Source organism: Brachionichthys hirsutus, unplaced genomic scaffold, assembly GCF_040956055.1.
Source record: "Brachionichthys hirsutus isolate HB-005 unplaced genomic scaffold, CSIRO-AGI_Bhir_v1 contig_602, whole genome shotgun sequence".
Classification (NCBI taxonomy): domain Eukaryota; kingdom Metazoa; phylum Chordata; class Actinopteri; order Lophiiformes; family Brachionichthyidae; genus Brachionichthys; species Brachionichthys hirsutus.
Window position 1 is genome coordinate 1 of NW_027181116.1, and position 13,773 is coordinate 13,773.

Sequence of the window (13,773 nt, forward strand, 5' to 3'; positions counted from 1 at the left end):
TCGTCCTGCTACCAGGAGCAGAATAGTCCCAGCGCTGTCCTGCTACCAGAAGCAGAATAGTCCCAGCGCCCCCTGCTACCAGAAGCAGAATAGTCCCAGTGCCATCCTGCTACCAGAAGCAGAATAGTTCCAGCGCCCCCTGCTACCAGAAGCAGAATAGTCCCAGCGCCCCCTGCTACCAGAAGCAGAATAGTCCCAGTGCCGTCCTGCTACCATGCAGAAGCAGAATATTCCCAGCGCTGTCCTGCTACCATGCAGAAGCAGAATAGTTACAGCGCCCCCTGCTACCAGAAGCAGAATAGTCCCAGCGCCCCCTGCTACCAGAAGCAGAATAGTCCCAGTGCCGTCCTGCTACCAGAAGCAGAATAGTTCCGGCGCCGTCCTGATACCAGAAGCAGAATAGTCCCGGCGCCATCCTGCTACCAGAAGCAGAATAGTCCCAGCGCCATCCTGCTACCATGCAGAAGCAGAATAGTCCCAGCGCCATCCTGCTACCATGCAGAAGCAGAATAGTCCCAGCGCCCCCTGCTCCCAGAAGCAGAATAGTCCCAGTGCCGTCCTGCTACCAGAAGCAGAATAGTCCCGGCGCCGTCCTGCTACCAGAAGCAGAATAGTCCCGGTGCCGTCCTGCTACCAGAAGCAGAATAGTCCCAGCCCTGTCCTGCTACAAGAAGCAGAATAGTCCCGGTGCCGTCCTGCTACCAGAAGCAGAATAGTCCTGGCGCTGTCCTGCTACCAGAAGCAGAATAGTCCCAGCCCTGTCCTGCTACCAGAAGCAGAATAGTCCCAGCCCTGTCCTGCTACCAGAAGCAGAATAGTCCCAGCGCCGTCCTGCTACCAGAAGCAGAATAGTCCCAGCGCCGTCCTGCTACCAGGAGCAGAATAGTCCCAGCGCTGTCCTGCTACCAGAAGCAGAATAGTCCCAGCCCTGTCCTGCTACCAGAAGCAGAATAGTCCCAGCGCTGTCCTGCTACCAGAAGCAGAATAGTCCCAGCGCTGTCCTGCTACCAGAAGCAGAATAGTCCCAGCGCCGTCCTGCTACCAGAAGCAGAATAGTCCCAGCGCTGTCCTGCTACCAGAAGCAGAATAGTCCCAGCGCCGTCCTGCTACCAGAAGCAGAATAGTCCCAGCGCCGTCCTGCTACCAGGAGCAGAATAGTCCCAGCGCTGTCCTGCTACCAGAAGCAGAATAGTCCCAGCCCTGTCCTGCTACCAGAAGCAGAATAGTCCCAGCGCTGTCCTGCTACCAGAAGCAGAATAGTCCCAGCGCTGTCCTGCTACCAGAAGCAGAATAGTCCCAGCGCCGTCCTGCTACCAGAAGCAGAATAGTCCCAGCGCTGTCCTGCTACCAGAAGCAGAATAGTCCCAGCGCTGTCCTGCTACCAGAAGCAGCCTTTATCGTCTCAGTAGGGTGGAGCAGAACGGTAAAGCAGTTCTTTATCTGTTATCTTCCTAAAAAGTGGATCCTCTCCCACACAGCGCTAGCTTGTTTGATTTGCAGTGGATGCAGAGCTTTAAAGCAAATTCATTTCCACAGTGTTCAAGCAGGCTTCCGTCCTGTGACACTGCAGTGGGGGCTTTTAAGACAACATTCAATTCTGAATTTATAGGCATCTCTCGGGAGCCCCCCCCCCCCCACCCCCGAGAAGGTTCTTGATCGCCACGCCAGTGCGTTCCAAGGCTTTATAATGGGGTTGGTGTCGCAGCTTGTTGTTCTGTTGTGTCTCCACTAGGCTCCATCGTGTCTGACGAGCACGTCTGTTGACCTTGAGTTCTGCCAGTGACCTTTTGCTGTCTGAGCTGGAGCACGTTGGCTTCCTGGGGACAACTTCTCAATCACAATGTCTTTTGTCGGTGCGGTGTCCTCCGCTCGGCTCGTTTAATGTGGCTTCGGTTTTCAAACACCGTTACAGAACGAATTCTGTTGGAGAACCGAGGTTCCACTGTATCAGTGGACTCTGAAGGAAAGGAGACGATGTGGAGCCGATGAAAGGACACGGTGGCGAGATGTTTAGAGACTCGGAGCGTCTCTCTTCCTCTGTCGAGCGGGAAGTCACGGCCATACCTTGGTGATCTACCTGCACTGCTGTCAGCACCTGTAATGAGCTCGGCCTTCGCTGGCAGACCCGACACCGAGAACGCCGTGATGTAGCCTGGGAATGTGCCAGGCTACATGTGCCATGCCTTCTTAGCGTTTCTCTTCCTTTTTTCTGTCTACTCTTCTTCCACTCCTCTGCTAACCCCCCCCCCCCCCCCCCCCCCCCCGCATCTACCTCCCCTCTACAGCCAGATCTACTGCATCGAGAGCGCCCACGGTCAGCTGGTCCGTGACCTCGACTTCAACCCCAACCGCCAGTACTATCTGGCCAGCTGTGGAGACGACTGCAAAGTCAAGTTCTGGGACGTTCGCAACGTTCAGGAGCCCATCAAGACCCTGGAGGAGCACTCGCACTGGTGGGTGGATTGGTTGGGGGGGGGGGGGGTAGTATTTGGTATTTTAGTATTTCTGGTGGCCGACATAAGTGATCTTCCTGGCAGCTAGCAGTGTGTGCTAACATGTTCCTACAAAACCTCTTTAACCTAAGAAGAAGTGTCTCCTACCAGAAAGGGTAGCTGTTCAAGATTTAAAGTGGGCTTCTATACCGTTCTTCCTTGAAGTGCACTAAATATTGTCAGTGGGGGGGCAGGTCTGCATTGTAGACAGACCGGTTCCTGGAACCTTTGAGTCTGAGGCCATGCTCTTGGAAGGCAGCAGAATGTTGTCTTTTTCGATTAAGAAGGGATGTCGTTGACGAAACACCTATGGCAGTACTTCCTGTACCTGTATGAACCTCCCCTGTACCTGTATGTACCATTCCTGTACCTGCACCTGCCGTTCAGCATTAATGGAGCCTTCGGCGATGTGCAGCTTACCAACCCTACGGCGCTGAGGTCCCAGCTGCTGGTTTGTTAGCGTAGCACTGCTAACTGTGGATGACCCTTTTGCTCCAGCCCAGAGAACGGTGTTTGAAATTTGAACTCCTGAGTCCAATAGACGCGTTTACATTTTCTGTCTATCTCCTGTGTATCACGTGAGCTTGTTGTTCTAGCCGCCGCGCTCAGGATGTCGGCACCCATCTTTTAACTAAGTCTCCGTCCTTGCATCGTGAGCTGCAGTTTGGCTAGGCCGGTCAGCTCGGCACACAAGTGGCACTAGAATGCTTGTATTTCTAAATATTATGTCCAGATAGTCATAAACTACAAAAGTCTGTGAACCTTCAGTGTTTTTGTTGTCAGCAGAAATCGCAGCCTTAAAATAAACCTTAACTGTAGCCAAACGTAGCGACGGCGTCTCTGGCCGATCCCCAGCGTGACGGAGCGGCTCCCTTTCATTGTAGCAGGGACAGCCTGGAACACGTGGCGTGCTAAATACCCCCAGGGGTAGGACCAGGGGTAGGAAGCGAAGTGTTGGTGCGGCTGGAGACTCGGGACAAGTCTGACTTTCAGTAAACAGGCAGCTGTTGGGTTTTCAGGGTCTTTTATCTACCAGAGAATCAACTTTTTGTCAATAGTACGTATTTTACAGTGACACGCCCAACTGTAATATCGGTGTTACAGAATCCCAGCCCCCCCCCCCCTTTGGCTCCCCGATGGTGTTACAGAATCCCAGCCACCCCCCCCCCTTTGGCTCCCCCGATGGTGTTACAGAATCCCAGCCCCCCCCCCCCCCCCCCGTTTCATTGGGAAATGGAATTCCTGAGAAAGACTTCCCAAATCGTTGAAAGGCTTATTAATCAATTCATTAAATGTTATAACTTGAGTGCCTAATTACTTATTTTCTATTTGCATGAATGCAAAAGTCCTTTTAAGGGCATTTAAGTGTGAAAGTCCCTCCCAGTAACGATAAACGCGGTGATGACTCGTTCGCTCCACCGTTGATCGGTTTCCCGTTTTATTAATGGCTTTATTTCCTCACTAATGAAAAGCCCAAATCACTGCTGCAGTGAAAGGAACTCGTTTACTGATTACTAATTAAATAGGGGGGGGGGGGCTGCCGAGTCCTGCTCAAGGTTGTCTTCTGTGAAGCCTCAGGCGCTGTGGCGAGCTGAGCGTGTGCGTGTGTGTCTGTGCGTGTGTGTAGGTGTGTGTGTGTGTGTGCGTGCGTGTGTGTCTGTGTGTGTGTGTGTGTGTGTCTGTCTGTGTGTGTGTGTGTGTCTGTGTGTGTGTGTCTGTGTGTGTGTGTGTGTGTGTGTGTGTGTGTGTCTGTGTGTGTGTGTGTGTGTAGGTGTGTGTGTGTCTGTGTGTGTGTGTCTGTGTGTGTGTGTGTGTGTAGGTGTGTGTGTGTCTGTGTGTGTGTGTGTGTCTGTGCGTGTGTAGGTGTGTGTGTGTCTGTGTATGTGTCTGTGTGTGTGTGTGTGTGTGTCTGTGTGTGCGTGTGTGTGTGTGTGTAGGTGTGTGTGTGTCTGTGTGTGCGTGTGTGTGTGTGTGTAGGTGTGTGTGTGTCTGTGTGTGTGTGTGTGAGTGTGTCTGTGCGTGTGTAGGTGTGTGTGGCGTGTGTGTGTGCGTGTGTGTGTGTGTGTCTGTGCGTGTGTAGGTGTGTGTGGCGTGTGTGTGTGTGTGTGCGTGCACTAGCGTGTGTGAGCTGAATAGGTGATGAGTGCTGCAGCACAGCAGTCCTCACCTGATAAAAGCAGACACACGCGCCTCCACACGCACGTGCACACGCACGTGCAGCATTATCGCCAAAAGACAGACAGACTTGGCGAGCGTATCCATGACGATTGAGCTCCAGATGGGATCTCTGCTGATGAGAGATAAGCGTGCCTTTCCGTCTCTGGGTGTGGCTGAAATGTGTGTGCGTCTTCCTGCCCCACTCATGCATGTGTGGCTGATTCCCAGGGTGTGTGCGTGTTGGTGTGCACGCTCTGTTTTCAGGATGTGGCCTCGGGGCTGCTGGGGGTACCGGGGACTATTTTTTTGAGTAGAGAAACGGATTAGGAGAGCGTGGGGAGCGGCGTGGCTGAGGTAAGGGGGCGGGGCTAAGAGAGCCTGGTCTCCGAGCCCTCCTAGCGAGAACCTTCAGGGGCGTGGCTTGTGAAAGCCACGGGGTCAGGCTGTTGGATTGGGGGGGGCAAAGATGGCGGCCTGTTGATGATGATGATGATGATGATGAATATATTTATTAGATAGGATGTTAGAGTACAAGTACAGTCACACAGTAGCATGTATTACAGTACAAGTACAGTCACACAGTAGCATGTATTACAGTACAAGTACAGTCACACAGTAGCATGTATTACAGTACAAATACAGTCACACAGTAGCATGTATTACAGTACAAATACAGTCACACAGTAGCATGTATTACAGTACAAGTACAGTCACACAGTAGCATGTATTACAGTACAAGTACAGTCACACAGTAGCATGTATTACAGTACAAATACAGTCACACAGTAGCATGTATTACAGTACAAATACAGTCACACAGTAGCATGTATTACAGTACAAGTACAGTCACACAGTAGTATGTGTTACAGTACAATACAGTCACACAGTAGCATGTATTACAGTACAAGTACAGTCACACAGTAGCATATATTACAGTACAAGTACAGTCACACAGTAGTATGTGTTACAGTACAATACAGTCACACAGTAGCATGTATTACAGTACAAGTACAGTCAAACAGTAGTATGTGTTACAGTACAATACAGTCACACAGTAGCATGTATTACAGTACAAGTACAGTCACACAGTATGTATTACAGTACAAGTACAGTCACACAGTAGCATGTATTACAGTACAAGTACAGTCAAACATCCGGTCTAAGAGGAGCATTTCTAAAAAGCCCTTGCGGTCTTGTTTCCATTGAAAGTCCTTCGTACATGAATCATCCACAATTAACAATACAAATAAAAATAAAACCAATATTCAATAACTCAATTGACGCAAAATAACAATAAATTAAAAGACACTTCATATGTGCAACGTAGGTGGACAAAAAAAGGAGGGGGGGGTTTGATCCGGAGAGAGTCGTGATGACTATCTCCGTTTTGAAGGAGGCCAAAGAGGTGCATGTTTTGAGGGCAGGAGTCAAACAGTTCCACCCTTAGGGGGCAGTATTGTAAAAATATTTATGATTCAACAGGATTTTATTCTTTTATTGCGTTCTGACTGAATCTGTTTTAAAAGTAAGATTAAAAATGTATTTTTTATAATGCAATTAATAAAGTTTTTAATGTTTATTTATAATCAAATGCAACTCTAACAATAAAAGATAATTAATTATCTTTGACTCATTGATTCATTGATGTAACTGACTCTAAACTATTCAAAGCTACAGTCATTTATAAACTCACGGCTGCCGGAGCTAAAACACGAGCTAAAACTCAAACGCAACATTTGTGATGCGTTCAATGGTCGGAATTCATTTAAGAAAACAACATGGAGTGGCAAGCAGAACGCAGACAGTCCAACAGCGATTCATCGCAGAAGTTTAAATTACCACCAAACTTGAATGCAGCACATGTGCACCAAAGATTTCTGTCCTGACTGATGCATTCATTCACAAATGGTTCCGCTCACAGCGAATTATTATTGTTCTCGCATACTGGTTCTACATCTACAAACCATATTAATAATTGATATAATACATACAAGCATTGAGTAATTTAATATTAGTTTTATTTGTCTTGTTAAATGTCGATGATTTATGTACGCAGAGGAGCAGCGGCTCTACTCCGAGCTCCTCTCGGATGACTGAGCTTCTCACCCGATCTCTAAGGGAGAGCCCAGCCCCCCTACGGAGGAAGCTCATTTCAGCCGCTTGTACCCGGGATCTCGTTCTTTCGGTCACTACCCAAAGCTCGTGACCATAGGTGAGGGTCGGAGAACGGAGATCGACCGGTAACCGAGAGCTCTCTTTACCATGACGGATCTGTGCACCGATCCGTCTGTCGATCTCCCGCTCCATCCTTCCCTCACTCGTGAACAAGAGCCCGGGATACTTGAACTCCTCCACTTGATATTTTTTCTGCTTTAGATTGTGATTGCCGAAATAATTTTACGTGCTTTAGCTGTCATTAACTGTGCATTTAGCTTTGTTCTTTAGTTTCTTTGACAGCGTAATTAGTTGGTGGGCACTGTTTTCTCATATAAACTATCCAATCGTCTACATGTAGGTGGCGATGAGTTGCCAGCTCATCTTACTCTGCAGAATTTGAACCCACTGAATTAAAATTCAATGTGAGCTCACGGGCCGTTCAGTTCAGTTCATAAGCTCCGTCTATCGGTGACGAGCTTAGACGAGCTTATGAACTGAACTCACTTCAAGTCCTGGACTCCTTTGTAACGCTGCTGCTTTTCTTCCTGCTCTCCATTTCAGCATGATACGCCAACAGCATAGTGTTAATCGGTCGATAGTCTGGATCTTCCAATAATTTCTTGAAGGTTTTAGCATCATGATGCCGGACTTCCTCAGGTGTCAGAATTCGCTTTGGAACATTCTGTTCAGTGTCGGGCATGGGGTGTGCCCTCACAAAGGCCCGTATATGTCGATCTGCCATGTCTGGGGACTGGCAATATTTATCCCTCATCGCGTCCAGAAACTGTACATATAAATCTCCGTGAGTCGTCATATTGGAAACTACTCCTTGGTCTCTCAGATCAGATGTGTATATATAGAATTTCTCACCGTCATTGCTTTGATGTTAAAAATGAATTGATGTTTGGGTTTACAACGTGAACTCAAAGTTGGCTTTGATGTTCACCTCTTTTATGAATCAGAAACAACAAAGAAGAACAAAGCTAAATGGGGAAGATGAAGAAATGGGGTTTTCAATGTTGGTGATAATGATGATGATGATGATGATGATGAATATATTTATTAGATAGAATGTTAGAGTACAAGTACAGTCACACAGTAGCATGTATTACAGTACAAGTACAGTAAACAGTAGCATGTATTACAGTACAAGTACAGTCACACAGTAGTATGTATTACAGTACAATTACAGTCAAACATCCTGTCTAAGAGGAGCAATTCTAAAAAGCCCTTGCGGTCTTGTTTCCGTTGAAAGTCCTTCGTACATAAATCATCCACAATTAACAATACAAATAAAAATAAAACTAATATTAAATTACTCAATTGATTCAACGTAACATTAGAAAGACAAAAATAAAATGATTTTACACTGCCAGTGCAAACTAACAATTAATCTAAAATAAATTACACCACTGATGCAAAATGACAATAAATAACTTACATAAATTACAATAAATTACTAAAGCAATTAATACGTGCAACGTAGGTGGACAAAAAAAGGAGGGGGGGGGGGTTGATCCGGGGAGAGTCGTGATGACTATCTCCGTTTCTGTCCCCTGAAAGGTGTATTTTTAGGGCCATTTTGAAGGAGGCCAAAGAGGTGCATGTTTTGAGGGCAGGAGTCAAACAGTTCCACCCTTAGGGGTCAGTATTGTAAAAAGATGATTTACCCATGTTAGTCCTATAGGAGGGGGTAATCAGGCTGTTGTTTGAGCTCCCTCTAGTGTTGTGGCTGTGGGTGTCACTAAATCTGTGGAGGTGTTCCGTCAGGTATGCAGGGATTGAGGGGACTGAGGGCAGAGCTGCATTGACTATTTTAAATACCAATCCCATTTTGAGCTGTTTAACCCTGTCTTCTACCCTGAGCCATTTTAGGCTAGCAAAATGTCCAGGAAGAAGGTGGGTCATGGGCCCCAGATTGAGGAGTAGCCGAATCAGTTTGTTTTGGGAGGTTTGGAGCCTGGTTTTCAGGGACATTTTGATGTTTGAATACCAGGTGCTAGCATAGTCAAAGAGGGGCTGAACGAGGCTCCAGCAAGAGTCCGGAGACAAAAGAAGACATTCTGCCCAAAAATCTTGTTCTCTGATTGACTTTTTTGATCACCTTAGTTGCCATACTATCACCAGACAGGTATTTGTCAAGAACACAGCCCAAATAGGTAATCTCTTCTTTGCTGGAGATTACTGTATTATCGACTGTGACCTTGAAATCATCAACATTTATCTCACTTAGAGAGTGTCTTGACCCAAAAAGAATAGATTCTCTTTTCCCAAGGTATAGTGACCGTTTGTTATCCGTAAGCCAAGTACGGATTCTGGCAGCCCGAGCTTCCGTTGACACGCCCGTCGTCTTCGCTGCAGGGTCTGGAGCGTCCGCTACAACCACAGCCACGACCAGCTGGTGTTGACGGCCAGCAGCGACAGCCGCCTCATCCTCTCCAACATGGTGTCCATCTCCTCGGAGCCGTTCGGACACTTGGTGGACGACGACGAGCTCAGCGAGGGCGAGGACAACCAGCAGGAGGACAAGTGAGAGAACGGCTTCTGGACTTTAGCCGTCGTTTATCAGCATCCTGCTTCGGCGTGGTCGGAGGAACCAAAGGGACGAGCTCGTCTTCCCGGGTCCGCGCAGAAAGACGACACGAAACAGAACACACACGATACATAGAATCACAACTCAACTTAATGATCATCTATAGGCACGAAGACATTCTACATCGGAAATGTTTAAGAAAAGTTTTTACATTCGGTCTTTTCATTCCCGACTCGCATATTTAAATAGTGCGTCTTTAGGTGGTACTTCAAGAGACTTTGCTCTTCAATTGACGTTTGTTCAGTGGGCAATTATTCTGGCCTCTTCTCACCCGTTAACCGTTGAGGGTTGACGGTGCCTGCTGAAAAACATCGTAATAAAGCAGCAACACACATTTAGTTGGGCGTGTTGCTGAAAGAGCTTATCTAGTGTGGATCGAATGAAACCGTGGACGTTTTGTCTAAATCAGGAATTAGGAACTCTTCCCTTGCCTCACAGCACGAAGGACGCAGGTTCCAATCCCAATTCAATTCAATTCAGTTTTATTTATATAGCGCCAGATCACAACATAAAGTCATCTCAAGGCACTTTACAGGGTTAGCAGGGAAAGACCTGCAGGAAAACACAGAACCCAACTTGACCCACAAGAGCAATGGAGGCACAGGAAAAACTTCCCTCTAACGGGCAGAAACCTTGGACAGAACCGAGGCTCATGGTGGACGGCCATCTGTCTGACCAGAGAGAGAGAGAGAGAGAGAGAGAGAGAGAGAGAGAGAGAGAGAGAGAGAGAGAGAGAGAGAGAGAGAGAGAGAGAGAGAGAGAGAGAGAGAGAGAGAGAGGAGAGAGAGAGAGAGAGAGAGAGAGAGAGAGAGAGAGAGAGAGAGAGAGAGAGAGAGAGAGAGAGAGAGAGAGAGAGAGAGAGAGAGAGAGAGAGAGAGAGAGAGAGAGAGAGAGAGAGAGAGAGAGAGAGAGAGAGAGAGAGAGAGAGAGAGGAGAGAGAGAGAGAGAGAGAGAGAGAGAGAGAGAGAGAGAGAGAGAGAGAGAGAGAGAGAGAGAGAGAGAGAGAGAGAGAGAGAGAGAGAGAGAGAGAGAGAGAGAGAGAGAGAGAGAGAGAGAGAGAGAGAGAGAGAGAGAGAGAGAGAGAGAGGAGAGAGAGAGAGAGAGAGAGAGAGAGAGAGAGAGAGAGAGAGGAGAGAGAGAGAGAGAGAAAGAATAGGGGCGGTGTGTATCCCAGGAACAATAAAGTCTTCAGATGTCGCCCTGCTTCAACCAGTTGCTTGACAGGTCTCTGAATATGTCTGATGCCCTGTAGTGTTCCAGCTGTCACTTCCCAACGCTCCAGAAGCGTAACGTCTCGTCCCCTGTCCTCTGTGGCGTGTGTGTCCCCGTCCAGGACCAAGGAGCCCCTGAAGGACAGCGTCGTGTCCACCTACGAGGAGCACGAAGACAGCGTGTACGCAGCCGAGTGGTCCTCGGCCGACCCCTGGCTCTTTGCCTCGCTCAGCTACGACGGACGGCTCGTCATCATCAACAGAGTCCCTCGAGCCCTCAAATACCGCATCCTGCTCTGAGGGGAAGGGAGGCGGAGCCTGTGTTTGCATGCAGCGCAGCGAGGGGGGTGCGCCACACGGGTCTCGCCCACGGGCAATCTGGAGTAATCGGTTCACCGAAGATGCATGGAACCCGGAGAGAACACTCTGCTGCGAGGTAAAAGCGCCGCCCACTGCACCACCTACAGCTACGTCCTCTGGAATGGTTCTGCTATAGACTTGGCGTCGACTCGTCACGACCTTAAACCGATGAGATGAACAGGAATCTGCATTCTCGTGCGTTCAGATTAGAGATTAGAATGAGGATAATCTCAGCAGGGCCGAGGGGAAACGAGTCTCCTCTTCATTGTAAAAGCGCGTCCTGCTTGGGGTGTGGCTCTGTCGCATGTCCTCGAAACACCTGTCATGTCTAGCTCCGCCCCTTTTCTTGCTGAGCGTTGAGATTTCACGAAGCTCGCTGAGAACCAGACGTTTTTCCTGCCCCACAAACCAGAAGAAGCAAGGACGCTGACAGCATGGTGGTGCAGTGGGCGGCGCTGTTGCCTCACTGCAAAAAGGTCACGGGTTCGAATCTGTCTTTCTGTGAGGAGCGTGCGTCCCCGGGGTCTCTCCCAACACCAAAAACATGCAGAGGAGGTGACACTGAATCCTCCGTCGGTGTGCGTGTGGACGATTGTGTGTCTCAGGTTGTCGGGGGTGTCGTCGGTCCCCCCCCCCCCCCCTCGCCGTGCTTCACCGGAGGCTTGATGCTCCCTCCCCCAGAAACACGGACGCTAGCCCACAGCAGCATGCTAGCACACCTGTGTCTGATCTAGAGGGTTTGGATCTACTGGAGACAAATAAAATCAACCCGTCGCCTCTTTGAACGCTGTCGTGTGATTTCTTTATGGCAAACAGCTGCATCCAGGCGTGCACGTGCATCTGGCTGCATCCAGGCGTGCACGTGCATCTGGCCACTCTCGCCAACGGACAACATTAACGCAAGCTTTGTTGTCAGCAAACACGACAGAACAGCGAGAAGGATCTACCATCGACTCTCTATCGTTAGCGGCTCGACTCTGTATCGTTTGCGCTCGACTCTATCGTTCGTGCTCGACTGTATCGTTCGTGCTCGACTGTATCGTTAGCGCTCGACTCTCTATCGTTCGTGCTCGACTCTGTATCGTTAGCGCTCGACTCTGTATCGTTAGCGCTCGACTCTGTATCGTTAGCGCTCGACTCTGTATCGTTAGCGCTCGACTCTATCGTTAGCGCTCGACTCTGTATTGTTAGCGCTCGACTCTCTATTGTTCGTGCTCGACTCTGTATTGTTAGCGCTCGACTCTGTATCGTTAGCGCTCGACTCTGTATCGTTAGCGCTCGACTCTATCGTTAGCGCTCGACTCTGTATCGTTAGCGCTCGACTCTCTATCGTTCGTGCTCGACTCTGTATCGTTCGTGCTCGACTCTGTATCGTTAGCGCTCGACTCTCTATCGTTCGTTCTCAACTCTGTATCGTTAGCGCTCGACTCTGTATCGTTAGCGCTCGACTCTGTATCGTTCGCGCTCGACTCTATCGTTCGTGCTCGACTGTATCGTTAGCGCTCGACTCTCTATCGTTCGTGCTCGACTCTGTATCGTTAGCGCTCGACTCTGTATCGTTAGCGCTCGACTCTGTATCGTTAGCGCTCGACTCTGTATCGTTAGCGCTCGACTCTATCGTTAGCGCTCGACTCTGTATTGTTAGCGCTCGACTCTCTATTGTTCGTGCTCGACTCTGTATTGTTAGCGGCTCGACTCTGTATCGTTAGCGCTCGACTCTGTATCGTTAGCGCTCGACTTCTATCGTTAGCGCTCGACTCTGTATCGTTAGCGCTCGACTCTCTATCGTTCGTGCTCGACTCTGTATCGTTCGTGCTCGACTCTGTATCGTTAGCGCTCGACTCTCTATCGTTCGTTCTCAACTCTGTATCGTTAGCGCTCGACTCTGTATCGTTAGCGCTCGACTCTGTATCGTTCGCGCTCGACTCTATCGTTTGTGCTCGACTCTGTATCGTTAGCGCTCGACTCTGTATCGTTAGCGCTCGACTCTATCGTTAGTGCTCGACTCTGTATCGTTCGCGCTCGACTCTATCGTTAGCGCTCGAGTCTGTATCGTTCGCGCTCGAGTCTGTATCGTTTGCGCTCGAGTCTGTATCGTTCGCGCTCGAGTCTGTATTGTTCGCGCTCGACTCTGTATCGTTAGCGCTCGACTCTGTATCGTTAGCGCTCGACTCTATCGTTAGCGCTCGACTCTGTATCGTTCGCGCTCGACTCTATCGTTAGCGCTCGACTCTATCGTTAGCGCTCGAGTCTGTATCGTTCGCACTCGAGTCTGTATCGTTCGCGCTCGACTCTGTATCGTTAGCGCTTGACTCTGTATCGTTAGCGCTCGACTCTATCATTAGCGCTCGACTCTATCGTTAGCGCTCGACTCTATCGTTAGCCCTCGACTCTGTATCGTTCGCGCTCGACTCTGTATCGTTCGCGCTCGACTCTGTATCGTTAGCGCTCGACTCTATCGTTTGTGCTCGACTCTATCGTGTAGTAGTAATACACGATTTAAGCCCCCCCCCCAGCTCGGGACCGGTGAAGCTGCACTACTGATCTGAGTGCTAAGGCCTTGTGTACTGCAGAAACACATGCAGTATGTGCAGTACATGCAGTACACGATTACTGCAATTCTCTCCTGTCTGTACAAACAGCAAATCACTGTCCCGCTCCAACTGGTGCAGAACGCAGCAGCTCGGCTTCTTACTGGTTTTAACAGACGCCATCACGTCACCCCAGTCCTTGCTTCGCTGCACTGGCTGCCAGTCCAATTCAGAATTGATTTTAAGATTATACTGATCACCTTTAAGGCTCT

General features: G+C 49.2%; 1 protein-coding gene across 1 annotated transcript; it reads left to right on the forward strand.

The window, feature by feature from the left end:
* Positions 1-2,100: 2,100 nt before the first annotated feature.
* Positions 2,101-11,742, forward strand: LOC137917291 (EARP-interacting protein homolog). The gene is made up of 4 exons (XM_068760103.1): positions 2,101-2,147; positions 2,286-2,453; positions 9,168-9,335; positions 10,733-11,742. Exons 1-4 carry the CDS (start codon positions 2,101-2,103, stop codon positions 10,908-10,910), a joined length of 561 nt encoding a protein of 186 aa, XP_068616204.1. The 3' UTR covers positions 10,911-11,742.
* The last annotated feature ends 2,031 nt before the right edge of the window (positions 11,743-13,773 follow it).

Bases quoted from the DNA above. Each gene is read 5' to 3' on its own strand.
- LOC137917291 (XM_068760103.1), top strand. From the start codon at position 2,101: ATGAGCTCGGCCTTCGCTGGCAGACCCGACACCGAGAACGCCGTGAT. The intron at 2,454-9,167 runs GTGGGTGGATTG...TCTTCGCTGCAG, and splicing joins CTGGAGGAGCACTCGCACTG to GGTCTGGAGCGTCCGCTACA. The intron at 9,336-10,732 runs GTGAGAGAACGG...GTCCCCGTCCAG, and splicing joins GACAACCAGCAGGAGGACAA to GACCAAGGAGCCCCTGAAGG.